Source organism: Nothoprocta perdicaria, unplaced genomic scaffold (genome assembly GCF_003342845.1).
Source record: "Nothoprocta perdicaria isolate Ctin4 unplaced genomic scaffold, notPer1 scaffold_420, whole genome shotgun sequence".
In the NCBI taxonomy this organism is placed as follows: domain Eukaryota; kingdom Metazoa; phylum Chordata; class Aves; order Tinamiformes; family Tinamidae; genus Nothoprocta; species Nothoprocta perdicaria.
Window position 1 is genome coordinate 146742 of NW_020455667.1, and position 26839 is coordinate 173580.

The following is a 26839-nucleotide window of genomic DNA, read 5'->3' on the forward strand; positions in this document are numbered from 1 at the left end:
ATAGGTTCATCATTTCTGTATTGCAGGGCGCTGGAACAGCTTCAGTTCAGGCTGTCCTGGGTTGGAGAGGGATTTATAGCCAAAAACGTAATGCTACATTTAAATTTTTTTGTGTGTATTTATGGGTTAATCTTTCAAATATGCAGCATTAACGGTATGATTTGCACCTCTTTGTAGTTCTCGTATTTCTTTTCTCCTTAAAAATAAAATGATTTATAGGATTCCCCCCTTCTCCCCCTCCTGTTCCATAGCTGCTTCTATGATTGAAAACAGGTTATTTCTTTATTATACCATATATCTTCCAGTCCCTGTCACACCACCAGGGCAGCTTACTTTGGCGAAGAAAACAGACTTGATTACTATTTCGTTTCCCAAGAAGCATTTGACAAAATGTTAAACATGGTAAGTACTGGACTAGCATCCTAGTAGGCCTATTTCCTACAGTCACTACACCCAACTTCTCTGTCCATGGTCTGATTTCTTCCTTTTTGAAAGTTTATATCTGTGATTTCATGCTTAATCACTCACAGCTATATGGCTTAAGTAGCCCTAAATTCATTGAATGTGTGGGCTCTCTTTTTGTTGAGTGTGTGTGTTTATATGTATATGCACAGTAAGTGGGCACAGTGGGCAGTAGGAATCTTCAAACAATGTTATAATGCAAAAAAAAAATCAACTTATTTGCACATGCAAATAGCTAGTGTGGGTGCAGGGAAGAAAAATCCTTCCAAAATAATTGCTATGCCTTTTTGCTCCCCCTGTCAGTCTAGCAGGCCTGCAGGGAATGCAGCCTTTCAGATCTGAGCAGATTCCCCCTCAAGGCAGTCAGCTTCTTTCTGAAGGCACTGTGCCTCCAGCTACTGGTTCCGATGCCTTTTACTGCCTGCAATAAAATTTGGGCTTGAAAAACCACAGTAGCGCACATTTATTTGCCCATATGTAAACAAGGGAGCCAACAGAGCCTTCAGCAAGAGATCTCTAACCTTCAGGCCTTCTTATTTGCTTTTCCCTGAAAAATGTGTGCCTCCTTATCATTGGTAATACTCACTATTTTGATTTTCAGGGGAAATTTTTAGCAACCTTTAAATACAGTGGCCATTACTATGGACTTGGAAGAGATACTATCGAATCGATTGCCAGAGAGGGTCTTGCTACCTGTGTCCACCTGGAAATAGAGGTGAGGATTCCTTGTTGCCTGACTTTGGGAAAAGCATCCAAAGGAATACGCGTCTTCCTGAGGTCTTGCATCCTATCAATGCAATGGAGGATGCAAAGGGACAGTGGGGGATACATGGAGGCCTGAGGCCACGATTTGGGCAGAGCTGCTAAAAGCTGCAAGCTCTGCGAGGGTTACTTTATTCTGCCTGAGATCTGTCAGGTGCACATGCACAGATGGCAAAATCTCAGAGGTCTTGCCTAGGAAATTAGGTCACAAACAGAGTGTCAAAACTCATTCACTGGAATCCCAAAAGAATAAGAATTAACCTTTTAGCTAATTTTCTAATTAAATAATTCTCATTATCTGCGGGGGACCGAGATTTACTAGCTAAGGGTTGAGGTGACAAAAAGGAAAGGCTTCCCAACTCCAAACTCTTTCAAAACGAGCTTGCAAGTTCAAAATAAGGTACCAAAATGGGACTCTACAGAATGCCCCACACGTGATGCTGGTTTTTACTGGGTTTCACTACATTCTTTGGGCTCAGCATTAACTCTGTGGGATTACTACAAGTTCATGGGTCCTGCTACACTCCTGAATGAGAGGGGGACAGATTAGGAATTAGCAGAGTGATAAGGAGGAGAACTGTGGTGCTACCTCAGGACCCTACACTGGGCATCCACAGTTAGGGGGAATGACTAAGGAAACGGAAACAAAAGTTGATAATCAATGTAATTAATTCTAGCTTTGTTATTTTTGTGAAAATGATGCTCAAAAAACTAGGTATCAGGTCAAAGCTGTAGTGTTCCTGAGGAGTGCTTGTACCACCTGCACCAGATAAATGTGCACCCATTTATTGGCTTATATATAAATGTACAAATAGCTGAATAGCAGCTCCTTGTCCAAAGGATATCAGCAATTTAATGATGGAATCCTGCTCGAGTGCCTGTTGCTTGCCTGATATTAAACAACAATTCATTAACTTGAGCTCTGTGCAGTTCCTTTTCCTCTCTCTTGTCAACACTGTGAATCCTCCTCAGTCTCCCCTGATTGAAACAGGTATCGAATGTGTTTGTTGTCCTGCCAGACAGATCCTGAATCTACAAGGGAATACAAATAGGAGAAGATGAAATACGATGGAGCAGGGTGCCTTTTACAGCTCTGAATTCTTCCCAAAGTATATGTGTTATTAAATAATTTAGGAGAAAAAAACTTACTGAAACTCCATGTTTATTCATAAGATTAGCTCAGCCATATGGGTAGTGACCAAAACTTTAACTGGGTTTTTATTATTGAAGCTACTGTCATAGACAGACAGCTCCAAATTTCCTTTGTCACTGAAGTTTCAAGACCTCATAGTAATTACACGCAGTCTGGAAGGGCTGTGCATTCTGGTAGCGGATGAGAAACAATAATAGTGAATTATGTATTGAATAAAAGTTACCCAAGGCCATTATCTTCCGCTAAGCTCATAACAAATGTGATTTAGCACTATTAAAAGAAATGTTAATTATGAACCATGGGCTGAAACAAAGGAAAAATTAGAGCTGTGTATTCCTTTTTATCTAGAATATATCTTCCAGTGGTAAAGGGGTCAGATACAAATTTTGAACAGTCAAATCTTGCTGAATCTACTCTTATTGTCGGCAAAATTGGTACGATTCAGCCACACTGTGTGTGTATGAGAGAGAAGTCATTCATGGTGCAACTTGAGGTGAAGGTCTTAATAGGGTGGAACATTTTGGGTAGCTTAGCTGAACGTAGACGGTTGTGCAGCTCTGTACTAAGTTTTCAAGGCCTCACATTCTCCCTTTTGGTTTTCACCAAAAATATGGTTTTCCTCAGAATTGCCTTCTGAGATTTTAAAAGTTTCAGATTAGTTTCATGATTAACACTCTGCAAACAGGATTAAAAAAAAAGTCAGCCAATTAATGCTTTTTTTTGCATGACCTTGCTTGCATCTGATTGCATTTTAAAATTGTTTTGGAGAACACCAGTTTTTTCAGTCCTGATTAAGTGATGAACAGTGCTCAGTTTTGACACATTAGTTACTCTGTGTTCCTACCCACTCAGGTCCTTTAGAGACAAAGTCATCTCATGCCTCCCAGCAAAATCAGAGCAAGCTGTTCATTACAGTATGCTAAGGCACATGCTATTACTTAACGTTGGACTGTCCATCAACACAGTGGTCATTTGCCTAGGTTTTTTTTTTTTTAATGATTATTAGACACTCGAAAGGATGTTTTATCCTTTATCACTCTTCTCTGTCTAGACTTTGGCCCTAAAAATGTGAAGTCTGACATGTCATTAAAAATTCTCCGTACGTTATATTTGATGTCCTTTTGTTACATACGTAGTGGATTCATCACACTACGAGTTGGTGCAAGGGAGAGCTAGCAGAAATACAAGATTGGTACCAGGTAGGAGATGAAGAATGCTCTCACCTCCTGTCTCTGCTGGGGGAGTTATACCAGTATTGGGAGGTATATATATATGTATATGCCAATTATACCATTGCAAGCTGCTCCAGGAAAATAAAATATGTCTGTATTTCAATGAACTTGCTCGTTTCCACTCAAAAATAGACCAGCTGAGAAGAAAATTCTCAGTTTGTTCATAATGAAAAGCTAAGGGCTGAAGAGGTGATGTGGGAGGTTGATGCAGGTAAATTGTTAGGGCTGTAAGAGTACAGGAATGCAACTCATTGGTACACACAGGTTGTGATGCAGTAGAAGAGATGGCAAAGAAGGAAAAGGAGTTAACTGGTGGATATATGAAGACTATGAAGAAAATGAAGTGAATTAAGTTATTCTATTTTTATATAATTCTTTTCATACGTAGACTTCAGGGTCCTTCACCTTGACCTTAGCTCCCTTGTAAACTTGATGCCGGGTCTGGAGAAGTCTAGACTTCTAGTCAGGTTTCTAGTACTGTTTTTGCTGTGGTTTGTGATAAATGCAGAATTGACCCAATCACACCTCCTTGTTCTATAGGCATTCACTTTCAGGAACACACATAAAAAAAGATTGTTTTTTGCCTCATTTTACAGGGAGTGCGTAGTCTGAAAAACAGCTACTTTGAGCCCAGATATATCCTGTTAATACCAATGAGCAGAGAAAAATATGAGGGACATCTACGGAGAAAGGGATTATTCAGCAGGCCAGAGATCGAAGAGGCAGTCTCCCGAGTGGACATGTACATCAAAATAAATGAGGATTTGCCAGGATACTTTGATGCAGTAATTAACACAGGTCAGTTAATACTCCTTCCTGCTGCAAATCTGAATTCTATGTCACAGCAAGAAGTAGACTGAAACTCCTAGGCAAATAAAGCCACTCTTAAACTTCAAACTAGGGATAACAAATGGTTTGATATTCAGTGTAAGTTTAAATAACAGCCTAATTGATTTTCTCTCTTAATTCTTGCCCTGAAAACGAAAAGCTGGTCATCTGTGAGGGCTGAATTGCTCTGCTGTGCCTGAGTTGTGTCTGAAGTCCATCTAGAAAGGGAACCAAATGCTGAGCCCATCAGCACTCTTTGAGCATGGGAGGTGGTGGAGAGGAATCATTTTTTAGTTCAGTCTTTGCCCTTATGAAAATGGTTTTGTGATTCCCCATCTGTGGTGGTGAAATGTGTTTCGTAGTGGTATAAAATACAGTATTGCTAGCTGCTGTTAAGGGCAAATGGAACTTACAATTTTAATATACAATATTAAATAAATAATATACAGTAAACCAAAGTGCAGGAGGGGAATGTTTAGGCTTCATGTAAAAACTTAGAAGTGAGCTGAATTTCAGATTATCTTCTTTAATTTGCTATTTATGAAGGTGAGGATTGTGCTCTAAAAGAAATGACCTAGGTGAGTTAAAAATATATTTCTGTCTCAAGCTCCTGTGATTCTGTAACTCTGTACTGATGAAAGATTGTTCTTTTATTATATATTCTTTTTCTGTACCGTGAAATGCATATCCCTGCCTGCAGATGAACTGGACGAGGCATTCACAGAGCTGAATTTCCTCATAAAGGAGTACCTGGGTCTGGAACCACCTCCCGTTTTTGATAGCACTCAGGACCTGAATGGCAATACAGTAACAGGTATTGTGCCCTAGCATATACTACTGCCTTTATCAGTTCAGTATTCCTGCTTACTCATTACAAGGTTTAAAATCTGTGAGTGAAGCCCTAATGGGTCTGTCTCCCTGTGATGGGTCTCCTGGGCTGTCCCATCCCTGGGATGGGAATCTTCAACGAGTTCTTCCCAGGGGCTTTTCATTACTATGTGTCCCAAGGGAATAACGTGCAGGCAAGTGTGTTGTGTGACTCTTCTAGGACACCCTTGGGCCAAAGATCTCCCACTCATTGGGGCTGAATCCCAGGCCAAAAAGCATGAGGAATTATATGAAGAACAGCATAGGAAGATGAGTGAAGGCAACTTGTAAACTGACTCCAAATGTCTCTGGAGCCCTGGGAGTGTCACCAGGACACTTGCTGGCCTAGGTTCACCTGCCACGTGGCTTGCTTGGCACATGGCAAGTTAAGCTGCCTTCTAAAGACGAACTGCCTGTCCTTTGGGAAGGCTTTTAGCACTTCAGCATCTAAGGCTGGAGCCTTTTGATCACTTAAGTCTAATCCAAGTCCGTGCTCCTGGCGAAAAGTCTCCTATCACTTCCTATTCTCCCCTTTGTTCAGATTCCTCTGGTTGGGCAGCCAGCATAATCTGGATCAGGGAGTGATTCCCACTGAAGTAACCCCCCAAAAAATATATATAAAAAAAAAGAAATATTTTCAGACAGATCCATTCCCAGATAAGATGCATCAGATAGCTATATGATTGACTCAAGGAAGCAGTAGTGAAAGAGAAGAGATGCATGGTTGCTTATGGAAAAAACAAATAAACTGCTCTGGCCACAGGGAACACACCTTAAATAAGTTAAAAATACTTGTGAGAATTCAGCTGTAACCATTATATTTATACCAAACAGCACAGGTTACCAGCTGGGCTGAAAGGAGAATGTGGTCTCTAGGATACTGGGTAAAAGAAATAAGAGACAGATATTATTGCAGTGAGATATTGCACAGCACAGACTGAGAAAAAATTCATTTATATGAACAGTCTCCAAGAGCCTCCATGGTTGATGGTTGTCTTGGTTAGATCTGCTGCAACAGGAGGGTAATTAGTTTCCTAAGTAGCAACGAGCCAATATTTGTGACCTTCTGCATGGCTCAGAAGGCTGCAAATAAAGTAGCTGTAGGCAGGGCAAAAATGTCTCAAAGTCTTAATGAAAGATAGTGTAAATTTCATCACTTCATTATTTCAAGTAATTTTGTAGCCCGAAAGAACTAATAAATGCTGATTTCCCCATGGAGAAGAAGCAGCTTCTACACATATTGTGGCATCTCAGCGCTACAGCGATGGGGACCTTTGTGAAGATTCTTATTTAATCTTAATCTATGTAGATTTTATTTTCATTTCCAGAGCTTGCATGTTTGTTTGAAACAGGGATTTTGAAAAAGAAGACTTCTTTGCCTTATCCACTATAATCTTGCAACTTCTTTGTCTTAAAACCACTGGAGACATTTCGTCCTAAGAAGCAAAGCCAGCCACCAAACCCAGCTAGATTATCGGGAAAGAAGGAAAGGAGGGAGAGTTAAAGACAAAAGATTTGTATATAAGCACCGTGTTTTTGAAGATATATATGTATCTGAAATTCCTTTAAAGGGCTGTATTCACAATCCTCAGCAACTCTGAGTTCTTTCAGTGAGTGATTTGTCACTGGCTTCACTAATAGTATCAGTTTGGGTAATTCTGTTGTCCATGGAATAACTTTTAAATTTACAATGCACCATTAAATCCATTTAGAGCTTCATTTATAGGTGTTTAAATAAATTTAACTATCCTCTTTCTCGAGATCATCTCCTCTTATGGACTGTGTGAAAAAATTTGCCTCAAGGTTGTCTTTAATACGAACATTTATAGTAAGATAGTATTAGAGGGAAGATTGGTTGTGTGAGACCATGATAGGTTGTTAATTCTTTTTTTAATGAACTGCTGTGCAAGATCCTTTGCTTCTGCGTGGAGAAAAGATACCAGGAGAAAATAGATAAGCTGTATTTATAAAACGTTTGATAGCAGAAATATAATACATTTCAGAGTTGATAATACTTTGTAGTTTTGTTAGCAGGTTTCATCCAAGGATTCGGGTACTTTGAGGCTACGACTATTTGATCTCCCAGCAGGCCTGGGATGTGCGGGTTACTGTTTGCATCCTACAAATGAGGAAGGGGACACTTAGGATAAAAGGGGATTATTTGTGATGCTGGGCATCAGAAATCCCACCAACGTTTTGGCAGTGCTTGGTGCTGCACGTCTGAAGTTTTGCATTGCTGCTTACTGAGCACGTGAGTAATTTACAGTTCTGCTCAGCAATCTCCTCTCCTCTGTTTCATCTGATTTTCTGGCAGCTACAAACCAGCAATTTCCAATAGCTGGGCTGAGAGTCATTCGAGGCCTGTTGGAACTTTTTATAAATGCATATAGCTATAAAATAACCACCTCTAGAATGTGAATGTGCACATAAACTGGAGGTCTGTCTGCTTCTCATGCGCTCCCTCTGCCTGTGTTATGTGACATCTAGGCTGTCAGCTCTTTAGAAGTGCTTTGATATGGCACACAGTAAAATGAAATCTTTCTTATGACTGGATTTTTCCAAAAAATTATCATGTACCAGTATCTATAAGATTTTTTTTTGCAACTTTAGGGTTTTTTCTATCTTGAAATGTTTTTGGAAAAAGAAGTGAGTTGTTAGTGTCTAGCTTCTTGGCTTAGTTGTGTGTGGTTGATTACTTGCAAGCAGCAAAGGTATTTGGATCTGTGTTCATAGAAAATCAGGTATGTAACAGGAAAAAAGGCTCTAACTCCCTATCAGATTCCAGATGCTCTAAGGAGGTCAAAGCTTCTGAATTCGTAGGTTCTGGTTAGCTCAGAGGTCATAGGAGCAGAACATGTCATGGTCCCCAAAACAAATTCATTTACACACAAAGTTAAGCATCTCTTCCTAGTCCACTAAGGCAGGTTTCAAGAGGTGGGGTTCAGATATGTCACAGCTTTCATTTACCCACGTATTTAGGGAGATTAAATGTCTCTTATCTGCAAAGTGCTTTGAAGATTTTAAATGTTTTATTATGGAACTGAGTAGTTGATATCAATTATAATTTTCAGTAATCTTTTGCAAAGAAAGAAATGTCTGTGAAAAGTGCCTTGTATCTTCTGGGATTTATGCTTCTTGCAAACAATGCGCCATGCGGAATATTTGTGTTGCTAAGTCCCTTTCCCCACACTAGGCTCAAGAATGAGGTTCTTACAAGATCAAAGACTGTCACCCAGTGGAGTGACTGCTGGAACTGCTGAGTCTTCGTCTGTCAATGAATTCTTGGACTCTTCTGCCAGAAGCTTCTCAGCAAGCATCTCGGATGGATTTGCTCCACAGTTGACCCCCATGGTAAGGAGAATTGGCTCTAACCTCAGGATGGAAATGATATGTCCAAAACATACGTGTGTCATCAGACTGTTCTTTATCCAGGACAATCTGATTGCTGTTCTCTGGACTTCTTTCATTTTGTGAGTTAAAGGTGGATTAATGCAAGTAGATTCAGCTGAGGGGACAAGCTTTTCTGCCTAACTTCACTCCAGAAGGAATACAGAGTTGATTTGAATGGATTTCATTTGATTGTATACTGATGTCAAGGAGTTAAAGATCATCTCTCTTGTATTTCAAAGAGATATGGAAAATATCCTATTCAGAGCAGAGAGTGAGATGCAGTCAACAGGAAAATGAGGGCCACTAATAAGCTTCATCTTGTGACAGTGGAAACGCTGCTTCAGATGAGTGTCTCAGAGTGTTTTTGCTCTCACAAATGAGATGAAATTCAAGCACGTTTGTCACCTGTTTTTACTTTCTCAATCCACGGATGCAGCAACATGCTTGGATCTCAAATAACCTCTTGCAACTTTCCTTCTTGTGTCTTAACAGTCTGTTAAAGTTCCCTAAAGATGTTTGTTCTTGCAGGTGCTGGGGGAGTTGGGGCTATGGAGTAGATGTGTCTAATGCTCCTCTTCAATGATAAAAACAGGAGAGAAGAAAAAATAAAGCAAGAAAAATGACATCTTTAAGTTGTGTCCATCCCATATGGGTCATACCTGGCAGGCATGACTTGCTAAACCCTTTTGCCATTCTTTGTAAATTTAAAACTATATATTATAAGTTTAACTTGTAAAAGCAAAGCAAGAGAACCCCCCGTCTTATCCTGGGCTTTAAAAAAGGCTCTGCTGGGTATGGAGAAAGTAGGACAGCAAATTAGCTTTCATAGCTAGGGCACCTCCCATCTTTCACTTTTATCCCACTATGAAATACTTATTTTCAAGGCATGTGGAATTTGGGAATTGTCACAAACGTGGCTCCTTTTCCTGATTCCTTCAAGGAAAGTTTAGTCAGTTTAAGGTGAGAGAGACAGGTTTTTTTCTTACTGTTGTAGTTTTCTGCCTTCCCTTCTTTCCCTGCAATTCATTTTTTCTCACTTTTTATTCCATCTCCTTATTTTTATTCTCAAATTTTATATTTTGTCAAGTCAGGGAGAAGTGGTTTATGATGAAGGAGACTATAATTTACCTTGTTTTTTAAGTTACACAGTGTCTGCAAGGTTCAATTTCTTATGAGTCTCCTTGTTCAGTGCCATTAATACCTTTTAGTTATTTACTACACCAACTTCTCAGTACACTTTCACATGTGAATAACTTTTTGCAGTATCAGCTGAAGAGTCATAGTAAACCCTTCAAGGTGAAACACAGGTATCTCTTCCACCATAGTTAATATGAAGAATATAAATATGTCTGTGTCCTTAAAGTAAATTTTTGTTTAAATAGTTATATTTAGAACTGCAAATGATTTTTTTTGTGTGCATGCTTTTGACACCCAATAATACGATGTTACTGAAATAACCAAATTCCAGTCCTTTTATGTGGAAAAGGAAATAAGAATATACTGTGAATGATCCTGGAGCAAGATGAGAGGCAGGTTCTGTTGCACAGAGAAAGAAGGAAGATCTGATCTCCTGCTGCCTTATCCCATGTTGAGCATGTCAACACTGCACTAGTTTCATATAGTTGTGCCTAACTAGACAACATAAGAGCACAAAGGAGTTTTTACGTGTAATCTGCACAAGGAAAAAGGGGACAGAACTATATATTTATGGAAAGAAAACAAAACAAACCACAAGCTCAGTGAGTGTATGAGCAGATCCTTCCTCAGCCTGAATAGTGAAGGGAGGGGAAGTAGTTCACAGTAGCCATAGTGTGAACACTTAGCAGGTTAACTATAGTCTCTTGTTCATGTCTATGGATAGACATGTCATCTGTCTATCCAACTGTTTACAAAGCAGTATTTACTATTTTTTCTCTATGATTTAACACTTTTTTTTTAAGCATGTTGTAGTTCTGGGTTTGTCTGCTCTGAGTAATTACACTGTGCTGCAGCACCTGTTAAATAGCATCTCCTTCAAACTCAGGATCACGTTTTCCAAGCTGCTGAGATGAGGATATGTGTTGTACAAAATCATTTTAACTAAGTGAAATTGGGAAAAGGTAATTCCCTCTCTGAAGGGGCAATATTGATTGATGTAGTGTTGGTAAGGCAGGTTTCCAGCATGGCTGGAATAAGGAGGCAAAGGCAGCGTATTGAAGATGCAGTGGATGCAAATTCTACTATATTTAGCTGACTACTATCGAAAAGAAACTTAAACAACACCCTAATTAGAATTATTCCTGCTCTAATATGCTGTGAGGTTGGGATGCATCAAGGTTCTCCGTAATCTTTCCTTCCTGCTACACCCAGTTCCATTTTGACTGTTACAAGAAATGGGGCTTCATTGGAGATGGAGCCGGTGAAAAAAATGCTGTTTTTTTCAGCAAGATTTCAGGTGAAAATCCAGTTTGTCTAGATTGCTTAATCATGTTTAGCACATTGTAAGTTAACTCTTCTGTTTCCCTAGAATATATAACACGTCCTCTGGAGTCTTAGCAAGAAAGAAGAGCGTCACAGCCAATTAAGTCACCCTGTTTGCTTTCAAGGTACTGCATAAAAGTCTTATCCTTTTCTTATCAGGAGGAAGCTTCTCTCCAGAGGCGTCATTCTGCCACCCGTCGGGCTCTGTCAGGGAAGGCACCCAGTGTCTATGTCCAGCTGTTTCAAAGGTAACGTTGAGTGGATTGTGCAGCAAAATGAAAAATAGCTGCTTTATATTTCTTCTCCGCTGCTCTTAAAGCTGAATAATTAGAAACCAACAGGGCTTGCAGATGTCCCAAGCAGCTCTCCTTTCTATCATGTTTCAATCCAGCCCTACAAATAGATTGCAAGCAGTCTGCCTTTTGAGTTGGAGGTGCAGCAGTCTCAAAGCAAAAATGTATAAAGCAGAGCCATCCACAAGTAACTCATCTAAAACTGTGGAATTATTATGTATTTTTTTTTCTCTGAGGGAGCAGAAGAAGGGAACAGTTTTCTAGCAGCTCACAGTCCTGTACGTGTTTTTCAAAGCTGCTAGCAATTAGTATTGGAAAATCGTGGCCTTGCTCAGCACAAGCTTGTTTGCTTTGGTACATCTTACTGTGGATATTTCTACTTGAAGCAGAATTTCTGAGAGCTGATTCTACTTTATTTATATATATACATATATATACTTTTTTAAGAACATGGATCCTATCTTGATGTTCCCTCTTTCTTCTTCTTCCTCACACTCGCAGCTCCACCACATGATGTTAAAAGTCTATAAATCTCAATATACCTTCTTTAATTGGTCTTTTGTGTAGCCCTCCCTTTCCCTGGTAAACACTGGTGTAAATCTTTCTAATTTTAATCCTCATTTGCTTGTTTTCCCTACCTGTCCTGAAAGGACTTGCAGTGTTGACATTTAAAATATCATATGGGCCTATAAATCAGCAGCCATCGGAATGAACAGAACAGTTCACATCTTGCAGCTCTTATTTAAGGCTTGCACAGATGCAGGCAACAATTATACAGGCCAGATGTTTTGAAATAAATCTCTCCAATGACAAAGGCTGGAGAGTGACTCTTTGAAAGGAAACTCCTGGTGAACCTCCTCACCCAGCACAGGAGAATTTACAAAAAGAGGGAAGTACCCAGTCCTTCTCCAAGACTTTTGCCTCCTGAACAGGAATGGCAGATCCATATTTAAAGTAGTACCTGGACCAGCATATTGTGGTAACCTGAAGTTGGAGTCCATTTATGTTAATTCTTTAGGCTGTGAGATTTCAGGATCTACTTGTTAATGAGGTTCAACCTTCTATGTTTTTGCAGATTAAGACCTTCCTGCAAGGGAGGCTGTCTGAGGCCAGTAGCCCTTCTGCTGCCTTCCTTCAATTCAGCCTTTGTTTGTGAGGCAATTACTGCCTCCCTCCCACCCTGAATTAATTAATGTGTCTCTATACTTTAAAATCCACCACGTTGAACTGTCTCCAGAGAAATCAATGGCAGAAGCTTCCAGGCAGACCTGCATATTACGATATATTTTCCATTTTCTTTTTAGTGAAGAGAATTTAAGTCCATTCTTTAAGTTCTGAAGAGGCCAAACTTTTCTCTCCATTCATTCATTTCAAATTCTGTTCTAATGAGAAGAAAAATGGAAATCAGTGTTTTCTCTTGTTAGATGTTCCGGGTTTATTTTGTGTGGCAGAGCAAACAGTTTATCTGAGCCTGCCTTAGTCTGGTGCTCTTTGCTCCCTTTATTCCACAGCACCCGTTCCCTGGAAGCTGCTTTTGGAGTTAAGGATGCGACTGTTTTGGCAGAGCTGTCAGGCAGGTGAGAGCAACTCCTGTCACCCCCAATCAGCATTTGCAATTAGCAGGCCTCGAGGGATAGATGCACTCGCTGGAATTGGAGGCAGGAGTAGACAACACACCATTCCATGGAAGAAGTGAAGTCAAGAAATGCCATAAATATGAATGTTATAAAGCATTTCACTAAGTAGCAGAAAACCCAGGAGGTTATTTCGTCCAGGGCAGTGGCTAGTGCGTAACTGCTCTGTAGACCATTTTGTTTGCACAGAATCTAACTGTTTTAGACAGCTTTTAGAAGGGGGTTTTCACCTTGGAAGAGCTCTCCTATGGTTTGATGGATCACTCTTTCAATACACAAGTCATGGGTCCAGGTCATGCTCAACTTGCAGAAGCTCCAGGAGTTTCATTTCACCCTGGATGCTGCAGCAGTCCTGGGCCTTGGGAGCACTCCTAGTCCCCAGCAAAGGTAACTGTAATGTGGTTCCTGTGATGTGGTTTGGCTCCAGCTTTCATCAAGGACTAAAGAAAGGGAATCCATACACAGATTGTGCAACTCAACAGACACACAGTAATTCATTATATCATGGTTCCTACTCATATGAGCTGCACCATCCACGTATTTCTGCGTAGTTCAGAAATATAGACTGTTATTATCTTGTTGTATACTTTTCCTTTGCTCTTGCTTTATCTAGTGATGGCTTTTCATCTTCCTTTGCAAGTCCCTCTCAAATCATCAGTATTAGTATAAATTCTCTCCAGTTTGTTAATTAGCTGTCAAAAATGACCAGAATCTTTCAAGTGCCACTACCACAACTGCTGGCAAAGTCACTGTGGCCTCCTTCTTGTGCATGACACTTCACCGTCTGTGCATATGTTGCTCAAAAACTGCTCTGACCCTCTCATGTCATCTTGTTGCATTAAAAATCCAGGGTAGACTCTTTTTTCAGTCATGTCTGTACCTCTGTCTTGGCTTTATTGCTTATTAGATTACTCTCCCATGAGGAATATCCATACTTGAAGTAATTTTTCTCTGCGTATTTGGTATTTGGAGGTTTTCTTTCTCCTTTTACTTGGCTACACAAATTGACAGGAGTCATGCCTATTGGAAATAATTGATTTTAGAAAAGGTCTGGCTTGCTATTCTTGTTTTAATCTTAACAGCATTTTTTTTTCTTGGATGATTTTCACTTAGAACATAATACAGCTTTTTCTTTATTCTCCTTGTCAATGGCTGTGCATAAAGCACTTCGTCCACTTAATCACTCTGCTGACAATCTGTTTCTGTAAAAATATGATTCCTTTCACTGATAACACATCTGGCTGATGAATCTTGGTGCTGAGAGCTTATTTCTGTGGCCATCTTCTCTGGGGAGTTTTGCTCCTTTAGAAGGGCTGGTGAGGAAAGAAAAAGAAAAAGAAAAAGAAAAAGAAAAAGAAAAAGAAAAAGAAAAAGAAAAAGAAAAAGAAAAAGAAAAAGAAAAAGAAAAAGAAAAAGANAAAGAAAAAGAAAAAGAAAAAGAAAAAGAAAAAGAAAAAGAAAAAGAAAAAGAAAAAGAAAAAGAAAAAGAAAAAGAAAAAGAAAAAGAAAAAGAGGAGAAAAGGAGAAATGAAACGACCCCTGCTTCAGTCATTCCTAATGCAAAGTCTCATTTTTAACCTAAGCTACCAGTGAAAGACTTTGGACTTGATTGAAGGTGTTGACCTGTGAGGATGAAAGCCCTATTTCGATTAGGAGTAAATCTAAATTCTGTGAAATTTATGGAACTGATGCCCAAAACGATATATTCCAAAAAATGTCCCTAAGGTCATAAATGTTTTAAATTTCCTGTGTATGTGTAAATATTAAAAGATTCTTTAATGCTTAATCTAAGTCATGACGTGTTTTAACACAAGCTGAAGTATATCACTCAATTTCCCTGAGTATGCCCTCGAAGGCTTTAAGAGCTGTGTCAAGCAAGTATCTAACTTGTTTTATTTATTGCTGCCCCACAGGGTTACCTACATAAATTCAGCTTCTTAAATCCAAATTACTGAAAATCTGGCCTCTCTATTTTTTCCCTGTGGCTGTGTGCAGGTGTAATTAAAATCATTTTGAGGTTTCCCTGCCTAATATGATGTAGAGCCAACATTTGGTAGCTGAAAGTAATTTCACTCATTGTCTGTGTGTCTGAGGGCAATAAATAAGGGGCTGGGTTGAGCTCTCAGTCGGAGCAGGTCTTTAGCTAATGATTATCTCGTTGATTTAATCTGAATGTTGTTGAAAGAAACTAGATTGAGTGAGAATAGGGTTCATTTAAAGAGAATTTACAGCCTGCTGTCTTGCTTTTCTGATTTGGGGAAAATTCATGTGCTTTACAGCTTCACGAGTGCTTTCTGCCAGAGATGGGGAGAAATAAGAAGATGCACTGGTCAACCTGTGGCTCTTCTGCTTGGATTTGCTTGCTGTCTTTGGCTGCTGTTGAGTTCTTGTGGTTGTGTATATATAACTATATATATATATATATATGTAGCATATATATATATAACATATATTACCAAGCTCTTGTTTGTCCAGCCTCTCACTTCAATGTGATCTTGCTTTTCTCATTTATTTTTATGCCCCTTTTAGTATCAGAACTAAGACGTTGTTCGGAAATACGTAGCTCTGCCTTTTCACAGGGGTTCATTTTTTTTTTTTTTCATTTTTTTTCCATTATTTTTACGGTGCTGATTTACAAGTAATGTTTTCTGAGAGCCCTAAGCAGCTCTGAGAGCTGTCGGTGGAGTAAAACCCTTTCTCCCATATATCAGCACAGACTTTGATCCAAGCTGGTAATAACCCAACACCATTACCACCACTTGAGAACTTATACCAGGAAAGCTCTGTTTATAGGTATTAAATAGAGGGTGAAAGGAAGGAAAATGTAAAGATAAATACTAGAAAAACCTTGTTCCAGGTTTTGGGTGAGGGAAGGATTTCCAAGGAAACGCTGGGAAAGCCTCATCACTGGAGCACCAGAAGACCAAGAAGGGGGAACAGCTCTGCTTTGACAAGATGGAAAGGTGTGAAAAGACAGTGTTCCTGTGAAGGGTGTTGGTGACATGGCTGTGCTACAAGGGGTGGATGTGTGTGATCTTTCAAGGGCTGTAACCTGAAGTTCACTGTGTCAATAAGGAGCTCTTGTGTCTAGCACTCAACAAGACTGTTGGTGTCTGCTTTTAGCTCTATAAATATAGGCTATAAATAAAGTGGTGTCGATGCTGCAGTTTCCAGGAACATTTTTTTTTCTCCTTAGGTGTTAGGAGTGGTGGTGACAGAAGGTGTGAAGCTGAAACTTCTCGCTTTGCGAGTTAGCCACGAGGGCTGCAATTAATCTCACCTGATTCGAGGTGTCTTTAATGTCACTGTCTCCATTTGAACAAATTAATGCCCTACACTCCCCTGTCTCACTGAATTCATCCAACCTGCTTCAGACCTCTGCTTTAGCTTGAGTTTACTCATGCTGTACCTGACAGTCTTCATATCCATTGGCTATAAAATAGCCCAGATCAGTCCCCCAGTATCTCCTGATGGAGAAAACTCCCTCCTCCATCTGAATTGGTCTTGTAAATTTACTTCAGGCAAAATGAGCCATATCAACATAGCCAGTTTCAAAGTAGGGTTTAATAGCATGAACTGTGTGACCAACAGATCAGAGGGGATCAGTCAGATCAGTTGCCTCCAAGTATAGGTAGTGCAGAGCAGGAGAGGAAGACTGGAAGTGATTCTCTTTCATAAAGCAGCTGCAACAGAAAAGACAAAGAAAATAAGAAAGAAAAAAGAAACAGGAAAGACCAAGACAAAAATATTGCATCTAATTGCAAAAATTCAAAAATTTAGGCCCTTCTCTTTGTTCAAGAGATGCCAGCGATCTCTCCAGCTGCTCAAATGCTTGTCAGCTTCTCTATAAGCATCTGAGAGATGAAGAAGCTTCTGGATTTGACTTCCCCGTGACTCACTTTCCTCTGTGGAATGGGCACCATACAGCTCTGAAAAGCACTCTGCAACACTCTGAAGGACGCGAACTAAGCACTGACTGTTCTATTATGGTATGTAAATGCACGGAGCACACACTTCCTTTTCTTTATGTGTCATTTCAGGCCCTTGGCAGTCACTCCAGCACCAGGCAGCTCCCACCACCAACTCCTGGAGCCAACAACGCAGACTTCTCCATGCTCAGGTGGAGGGACTGGCACCCAAGAACAGAGCCTCACCCCTACCCACCCTGAGAGCCGGTGAGTTCCGTTCCTGAGGGAAAGGTTATCACTGGGTGGAATGAGTTAATGCCACAACGTGCAAGACCTAGAACTACTTCCCAAGCTCATGCAGTTGTCTCATCTGTTGCATCAACAGCCTTATTAAACACGTGTCACTGCCTCATAAAACAAAGTCTTGCCACTCGTGGCAGTGGGTTCGTTTAGACACTGTAATTCACACACAGAGAAAGCATTTCAAGAGCTGTCTTTCACAGGGATGTTTGAAGGAAGCAAATGATGAAAGAAACTTGTCAAAGTATAGAAAAACAGATAGTGAGTGATAACCATTTTGGACAGATTTACCCAAAGTTTCTCATACTGATATCAGAAGGATTTATCATTCTCTCTTTAAAGAATCACCATAGTTACTGCTGAATTCAAGAGACTCAAGGTAGTTTCATGATCTTCAAATTCTGATCTTGTCCACAGTGACAACAGACCCCAGAAGAACCCTGAGCTCCTGTAGTCTCCCTTTTGTCTTCCCTTCCTGTCTTGGTCACTGTTGGTGCTGTGCTTCCTATCTTGGCCAGCGTTTCTGCTCTGCTCAGCACTGCTAAATATCCTCATTTATATGTGTCCCTGCTCCCAGGTATCAAGGGATCATGGAATCATAGAATCATTATGGTTGGAAAACACCTTCAAGATCATCAAGTCCAACCGTAGTGGGAAGAGCACTGCTATCTCATTCAAAGATTTTAGTCAGGTGAAACTAGAAAAAGATTTGAAGGGGCAGAAACTTCAATGTCTTTTAGGCCTTCAGCAATGGGCAGATTTCAGCCTGCCACAATTCATGAGCTCTGCAGGTCCAAACTGCCACCTATAAATGGCTGTGACTCAGTGGTCCTGTTTTGGCTGCCAGCAAGTCTGCCCACTATCGTGGCAAATGATATTGTGGCCTTTCCATGAGGAATGCTGGATAAGCAATTCTCCCCTCTTCTGGCCATCTGTTACAATCACATCTCCAGATGGGATATGCAGAAGCAGCAGGAGGCCACACAGCATGGCCTGGTGAAGCAGAAAGTGCCAGATTCCCCCATCCACGATGGAAAAAGGCTTGTGCTCATGGCCTTGCTACGAGCCAGCTCAGTTCAGCTCCCCTCCCTGTGCATAAAGGTCACCTGAAGCCTGCAGCTTAGAATAAGCTCATGTCTATGCTCTAAGGATGTTGCTAAATTTGGATTTCATCACAGCTTCAGTCCCATTTTTGTACCTTATTCTGTACAGCTCAAATGGCATTTCCAGCTGTATGTAAACATATCATACCATGTATTTTTCATGTATGTATTTTCATATCTTTCAAAAATCACCATGTGAAATATCTCCCAAGCTCACGTTAGGCAGTTTGACACACAGATCAGAGCAATGGAAAGTGCCAAACATCCACATACTGTTTAAAAAGGTTTCAACCCATTCACTTGACAGCTGATCCGTCAAGCAAATTCTTAGAGCAACTTACTGCTGAAAAAAAAAGAAAAAATCTCCCTGTTCCTTTTGCATCCTAGATAGACCTCCCGTTCTCTCTGCCTGATGGACTACCTGCCACTGTAATTACAAGTGCTTAATTAGCATCCTGTAGAAAGGTTGGACCCACAGGCCTCTGCAGATTCATTTGTCCTGGGGTTTTTGTGCCACGGTGGAGTGTGCTGAAGGGGAACAGAGAGAACATATGAGAAGCAGAGTGTGTAATAGGTTGCAAAGGGATTGTGCATCATCTGTCCTTACCAGCAAGAGGCAAGACCTATAACTCAAACGAGTGCAAAGGTCTCCCCCGTCGCATATGGGAATAAATATGTCTTTACACTCCACCACATTTGGGTATTTTGACTTCAGCAGTGTTTGCATTTAGTGCTGTTAATAACAGAGTGGAAGAACAACTGTGAGGAGAGAAAAAGCAAACTGCTAATCGGGTTCTTTTGGGGCTGTGCGTGCATCAGGCCTACAGCAAAATTGTAGTCAAATTATAGTGTTGTCAAATCCTTTTGAAAGGGGAGTAAGGAAAGCTTGGAAGAAATTTGTTTATAGAGCTGATGGAACTGTTGTGTAGAGGTATTTAAAATATTTGTGAAAAAAAGGAAAAAAAACAACCCACACTTCTGAAACTTTGCAGTAAAACGTGTAGTGATGTTGTTTGTCTGAATATTGAGGCGACTTAATCTTTTTTTCCCTTTTTTCTCCATTTATATGCTTTCAATATTTGGAGTGGAAGAAAGAGTAAACTAAAAAAAACCACCAAGGGGTAAGAGCATGAAATAAATTGTTGACCTTCAGGCACAGCCAAGGAAGGAAATATTGTTTTTCAGGTTCAAGGGCAGCAAATTAGTCTGCTATCTTATGGGGCAACTTTGTGTTTAAAGCTCAAATTGCTTGCATAATTTTGCACATTTAGCAGTTTCCCTTTAAAGTTGAGCTGTGGGAACTGCACCTTTTCCCTCCAGATCTCTGACACTTTAACCTGTTGGATCCAGATCCTGCACTTGTTCTGTTCCTGCTGATGTACAGGTAAATTAGGTGGTACTTGGTGGCCTTGGTATTCCAAAGATGATTATTAAAGATTTCTTTAACTCTCTGCTCACTGACCTATAATTTTTAGCAGCTCTGAAAATCTACACCTGCTAAAATCCAGTCTAAATCACTTTAGAAAGGGATTTCTAAATATATCCACAGCTTTGAGGCTCTCATTTTTCCTGGGTTCACAAAAGAAAACGTCTGGCCCCTTTCCAGTGACTTTTGAAGTTCTTTGCTGGTGACTGAGCTGACCCCACATAAAAGTGTGAATTTTATTTTATTTTATTTTATTTTATTTTATTTTATTTTATTTTATTGCAGGAGGCTCCATTTGTTCCCCCTCCTAGGCTTAACCCATAAATCATTGCTTTTAGCAAGTGGCAGTCCTTTAGGGCAGTATATCTTGCAACTGCCCTTAAAACCCTTCTTTTAACAGTACTCTCAAACTGTTCCTACACCTTCAGTATTTGCAGTTTTGGTGGTGAAGTGAGAAGATCTTCATTTACTAGTGCATTTAACAGAGAACTGTCTCAACTATTTAATTGCAAGCACTCATTCCTGCCAAATGTCATCGCACGAAAATTATCCAGCAGCTGAAACACGGTGGAATTCCTTCATGTGGAATGGTACATGTCAGGCTTTGGCAGTCTGGTACGAGCACAATCTCAACACAGCCTGCAGCAGGGTAGTGTTTTAATCCTCAAATCATCACTAATACACTCAATATTTGGTGCTTGGGGATTCCATTTATCTCCTTAATCCATTGGCTGCATTTGTCCCCTTTAAAGCTTTTATTTGCTTATTTCTTTCCGTTTCTTTTCCATTTTGCTGATTGGGACGCCTGAGGGGATGGGAGGACCTTAAAGCCAGGACACAGCTAGGCCTACTCCCCTTGTCAAGGTTCTCTTTTCTTGCTTGGATCTTCAGGGAAGGACTAGAGACAGGTTCTCAGAGCTCATTTGCAGGTGCTAATGAAGGAGATTTTCCAAAAGCACCAAGAAGAGTTAGGTTCTCAACTACTCTGCACCACATTTCCCAAATGCCTTGGATATCAAGGTGCTGTAGACCTCAAAACCTCCAGTTTCCTGTTAATTTTGGGTTTTTTTTCATATTCTTCATCATTTTACAGGACCTTCCATTAAATGTTTCCTGTGAAATTTGTACTTGAAGGCCCCAGTAAACACCTAAGCACTGGGAGGAGTGTTGCAGTGTCGCCTCATTGCAAGGCTTATTCAGGCTCACAGCTTAACTAAGACCAGAATAGCAGTGAGGCAATTAGTGGGACATCTCCCTCCTACGTTAATTATAGCTGCTATCACAACTACTATACTGTAACAATATCATAATTTAAACTATTGACTCTCCTGGGGAAAATGTGCTGGTCTGGTGCCACAAGGAAATGTGGGTTACACTTGCAAGACTGTAATTGTCATTAGAAATCACGTTGTTTCTCCACGTGGAAGAAGCTATTCCATCAAACCATCAAAAGCACCTTCTCCTCCCAGGGTTATTACATTTATATTTTGCCTTTTACCAAAATAAAAATGTAGTAGAGTGTTCCCCTAGCAGCTAACATGATATTGCCAGAGGTATCCACTGTAACACTGAGTTTTTAGCCCTGTCCAAGTGGTTTTGAGGGGAATTTTCTGCTGAGAACCTTAGGATGCTGGGTTTGGAGACCCTGCTTTCCTGGAGTTGTAGAGATCCATGGAGGGTTAATTCCAACCATGTGATAGTTATTATTCACCTTTATCAGCAGGCAAATTGGGCGTCCTAAAGCAAAAACAAGAGTAGTCAGCCTTTCAGAAACCCACATAGATATTTTTGAGAGGAGTCCAAGCTGCTCTTTATGCTCAGCCTGAATTTACTGCTACTAGTAATTGCTTTTCCCCACTGCAATTACAGCTGGTGGGTATTACAGGCAGCTCAAATGAGATTACAGCTCGAGTTAAGCACTTGGCTGCAGCAAGTGCAGTGCTTGGGGATGAGCCCCTTGGATGCAGCGGGCCTCGGAGAACGGCACTCAGTTTATTACAGAAAATAATCATTCTGCCTTTAAAGGCAACTACGTCCACTGATACGATAATTATCTGTGTTTTTAAAGGGAACACCATGCTATTTTCTCTCATTATTCATTATGCCATTATCTTATAACCTAGATTTATTAAAATACTACTGAAATACTGCCGGGCTCTTCCCTGGGAAGCTGTGATCATAATATTCTTATGAGCTAAAATGCTCCTTGCAGGAATTTGGGGGTGAAGTTCTTTGGCTTGCATCATAGATAAGGTCAGAATGGATAAAACTTGAAATTCCTCCCAGATTCACAAGTCTATTAATCAGAATTCTCTCATCTAGACTGGAGCAACCCTTCCTGTTTGAAGGTTGGCATGAAAGGCTTTAAGCCCTGCTCTGGAAATATATTATGGTTTTACATTAAATAGATATTTATTGAGCTCTCAAGGCCTTTTTTTTCCCCTTACTTTTCCTAAAATAAAATCAACACAGGACATAGCTGCCAACAGGAAGCCTTTATCATGGCAGAGCAAGCTGCAAGAATAATCATTATTGTTGTCAAATGCACACATCAATATAAAAAGTCATTAATATGACTTTAATATTGACAAAACTGATGAAGGGAAACATTGCTCTAAAGAAGGATTGAGACAGGTCAAGAAGTGCATTTGTTCATGAACCTGTTGTCTCCTAAGTTGTCCATGGAGAATAGGACTTGCCGTGACTCCTGTTGAGGCAACTCATTATGTCTGTGGTACTAAATTCTATTTAGAAGCTAATCAGGTAACTGATAATTAGACCTTGGACTAGACTTTACAATCACTCGCTAAGAGAGAACCTTGTAATGCCAAAACACAGAGTTTGGGAACAAGAAGCTGAGAGCCCTGATCCCAAATTTGAGGTTTAGTCTTTGTGAAGCGTCAACCGTTTTGCTGTATCTGTCTGTGAGTGATTAATTAGACCAATACATAAAGTGAAAGCAAAGAGGGGTAGTAATTGTGTTTGCCAACGCCAAAGGTTTCAGGGGAATTGTCAGGCGTGAAAGTTTTTGTAGTTGATAAATACTGCAATTTATTTGTGACTTCTGATTGATTTATGTGACCACAACAACAGCAGGAATATTGTCAGGTCGGACTTGCTGCGTATGCCTTCTTATTGCTATTTTAAAGCATAAATCATTTTTTTTCTCCCAGTGACAGAGACTCTGGTCCTGCTGGTGGACAATTAGCAGTGTCATCATCTGCTGCAGAAGCTTTGCTTGTTCGGACCCCTCTTCCTCATGCTCGGCTCACAGATGAGGACAAAGTTGAGCAACGAGATCCAAGAGGAGCTGAAAATGGAGCAGACAGATTGAAAGGTTGGGACGTTATTCCAAAATAATGGTTTTGCTCAAGCTCAAATGGTTTTGCTCAAGTATCATGCTTACTGTGGTGATAGCAGCTTTATTCAGCTGTGGGGCAGCTTCTTCATGCTTCTGAAAGCAGCTTACCATAATAATTTTATGATTTTATTCTGAATAATTTTATTATTATTCATGTGAATAATATTAGGAATAATTTTATTATAGCAATTTTATGACATGGTAGAATCATTGAGCAGCATGCACAATACAGGGGATTTCTCCTAGTGAACTTCTGGAGAAATCAAAATGGTGACTATATTTAGGCATAAATTTACTCTTCTATTCATATTAAGTTAGTCACTAGGCTACCCTAAGATATTTTATCTTCTTTTTTTTCTCCCATAGAACACTAGTTTTCAGCAGGAGACATGCTTTTCTTTTGACTTTTCATTGAAGTCTTTGTTCACTGCTAATGAGTCTTTGTTCACTTCTTCATTACTAGTTTCTGCAGAGACCGAGCTCCTCGGTGAGAATCTTCAGAGGAAATCCAGCAAGTCCAAGCCTGGTCCTTCCCGTGTGCCTCAAGTCGCCACCCGTCCAGGCTCCAACTCCAAACCTGTCCTGCCTCCAATCCCATCCGGGCGGAAGGGGAATGACCCTTGACAGCTGCTATGAGCCAAACCCTGGGCTTGATCCTGTTGGGTCTTTCTGCCTAACAGGAATACTGATTTTGATACAATTTCTCCTCATCAAAGAAAACTCTATCAAAGATTATCTCTAAATCCTTTTCTGATTAACTCCGAATTGCTCTTCCCTCTCCAAAAAAAAAGTTATTTATTTGTAACTTTATTAAAAAGTAATTTCTGCATTTCCCAAAGCTAGAAATTATTTCCCCTGGCACTCTGAGCTGGGAATTGGCATATATATTTTCCTGACAGCCATATGACCATATCTTATCCAATAACTTATTTTTCCTCCCCTTCCCATTTCACAGATTTAATTGAAGTGTGAAAGTATGTTGGTCTCTCATAATATTGTCTCTATTGCAAAACTTGTGAGTGATTCTGATTTTCTGAAAGGTTTAGAGTTAAGGTGGGAGTGAAAACCGCCTCCAAAGCCTTTTTAATAAATGTAGTTTCTTAAGAGATGACACGTAATTCTTTGGTTTGGTACTTAAACAAACAACCTGGTAAGGACCATCAGAAGAAAAATATTAATTGCTGACAAGTAGCAGAAGCTGCAAGTACTCTGTGAAGATTTGCTTTTCTATCTGTAGAGCAGAACTCTGGCAAGTAAATAAAACTCTTGAATCGATGGTTGTCCCGATTAATTCATGTTACTCTCTATTTACAGAACAGATACAGGCCCTTGGCCTGAGGAGGTTGCACTGAGGAGGTCTGTTTGCTTTCATGTCATAGAGTGGGTCCTCAGAGACCTTTCCATGCACAGAAGAAGACATGACTGGTGGCCACGGTGTGGAGTAACGTCTGGATCGTAGCTCTGCTTTGCCTCCTTGGGCAAGTTCAGAGCGTGGCCAAGGTTTTTCCTCCTTTAAACGGGATGATCTGAGCAAAGCAGCGCAGCTCATGGTGAGTAACAGATGGATTCCAACAGCCTGACCTTAAATTCCAAGCAAGCCTGTAAAACAGCCCCACATTTATTAACTAGTTTCCTTTCCATATAGCAGCTGACTGCATGCTCAAGCTGAGGAAGAACAGCCCTTCCGAGGCTCCAGTGTGTGTCACTGATGTTGGCAGGTCGAGGAGCCAGGATGGATGCCCGGGTGCCTGGGTTCAGGAGGAGTTTGAGCAGACAACGCCGCGGTTGGAACCTCCCTGGGTCTCCCCAGGGCGTTTTGGAAGGTAGGTGCCCAGCTATTACCATTCAACTAGTTACCCAGCAAGTCCTACAGGGCTCCTCGTGGCTGTTGTCTCCATTCAAGGAACCCATGTGAGGTCTTCTTGTGGGTCTGGGTGTGTTCTGGCTCTCTCTGTTGACAAAGGAGAAAAATCAGGAAAAGGAGCCTCATTTAGGTGGGGAGATGATGCCCCACATTGCAACCAACAACAGGAACCAGGACTGTTTTCCATAATGCCTGAGTTCGGGTCCTTGCAGGTGCCTGCAAAGCAAGAGTGCCAGGTGCTGGATGGTATCTCAGCCCCATCGTGCCTTCTCCCTTTGGTTTTCACTCCTGTTCCCCAATCCAAGGCTATTTCCATATTCACCCCCAATCCTTCACTCCATTCCCATGGAGTATTTTCTCCTTTCTGTTTAAAACAGAACAAAATATTCCGAATTTTCCTTTAGTCGCACTCCTCAGGATGCGAGAGCTTCCTCTGCTTGAGGGCTGTAACTCTGCAGATGCCCTTGAACCATCTGGCCAAGTGAGCCTGGCGACTCCAGCTACTCATACTTACAGGAAGAGTCTTAAATGCTAAACCCTCCAGGCAGGAATTGCCCCTACAGCTTGATTATATAGGGCCAAACATACAGAATAAACAGGTTCCTCTATGAGGTTCCTCAAGGAACCCACATTACATTGACCTATGCTGGGTCCAGTGCTCTGCAGAGCAAGGAACATCTGACCAACTTTGAAAGCAGAAGGTGCCTTGGAGTTGCCAGGATGAAATGTTTGCATCTCATGTAGCAGACTGCAAAGCTTCGCAGTTTGTCATTTTTTAGTTGGGAGCGTTTATTTTTGGCGCAAAGCACCCAACTCCTAACTCGGTGCCTATATATTTATAAAACTGCCAGATAAGAGGAGGGCTGTTTGGGGGAGCCGTGTTTTTATTGGCAGGGAGCGTGTTTGCATTGCAGCAGGGTAACACCTAAGTTACTCATAGCCAAACAAGCCTCCGAGTCTTGAGTTTTGCAGAGGGGAGTAAAGCAAGATGTTTAATTTCCCTTTTTTAAAAAATTAAACATTCAACATCCAATAAAACTACATAATAGCCCCGTGTTCCAGACTGGTAAACCGAGGCAGGGAGATATTCCAGCTATTCCTTTATCTCCTAGGATCCATTAGGAGCTGCCCCAGGTTTTTGGTTCAAGAGCCCTTCTCCTGCCTGGGGCCTATAGAGGCCAGCAGCACGAAACCAGCACTGCAACATTTTTAATTAATTTTATTTTTCAAAGAACGTGCCGTGGGAACAGATGGGCAGTAGTTGCTGCTAGTGACCAGAGGGCTGTTTATTCCTCTGCGGGGCCTGGATCCCTCTCTAAAAATACCCGTCGTGGCGCCGTGTGCGCCGGCGCCCTGCGCTGCTCCCGCAGGACCCTGGCTAATTGCAAGTGCTGCATAAGGCGCTGCTAATTTGGCAGCTGTCAAGGCAGATTACAGTAGTTTTTTCCAACGGGAGAGATGCTGTTTGTGGTAACATCACCAGGTGCAGTTGTCATTTCACCCGTTGGCCACGTTTCTCTTGGTTTCCCCACTCAAGGGACGCCCATCTCCCACCACCATGGAAGCAGAGACCTGTGTGGGGCTGATGTGTCCTCAATGGGGCTGCACGTGGGTCCCCAGAACGTCTCCATTTGACACTTACTGTTTCTGCAGGCCCAAGCAGAGTCGCCCACCCGCTCCTGTGGCACTGGACACCCAACCAGGCGGATCCCAATCCTGGATGAGACCCCGCGGCTCTGCAGAGGCACCAAGGCCCCGGGGTAGGTTACCCTGGGCTGCACTGTGGGCTACTGGCC

At 41.0% G+C, this 26839-nt stretch overlaps 1 protein-coding gene across 1 annotated transcript in view; it reads left to right on the plus strand.

Moving 5' to 3' along the window:
• The window catches only part of CEP72 (centrosomal protein 72), a 50922-nt gene extending 26231 nt beyond the window's left edge, over nt 1-24691 (plus strand). The window contains exons 14-22 of the mRNA XM_026046152.1: nt 306-402; nt 1064-1177; nt 4206-4407; nt 5138-5251; nt 8498-8655; nt 11314-11402; nt 17122-17256; nt 22992-23155; nt 23643-24691. Coding sequence (XP_025901937.1) covers nt 306-402; nt 1064-1177; nt 4206-4407; nt 5138-5251; nt 8498-8655; nt 11314-11402; nt 17122-17256; nt 22992-23155; nt 23643-23803 — 1234 coding nt within the window. The 3' untranslated portion in view covers nt 23804-24691. The remainder of the gene's footprint in view (nt 1-305; nt 403-1063; nt 1178-4205; nt 4408-5137; nt 5252-8497; nt 8656-11313; nt 11403-17121; nt 17257-22991; nt 23156-23642) is intronic.
• Nucleotides 24692-26839: the final 2148 nt, after the last annotated feature.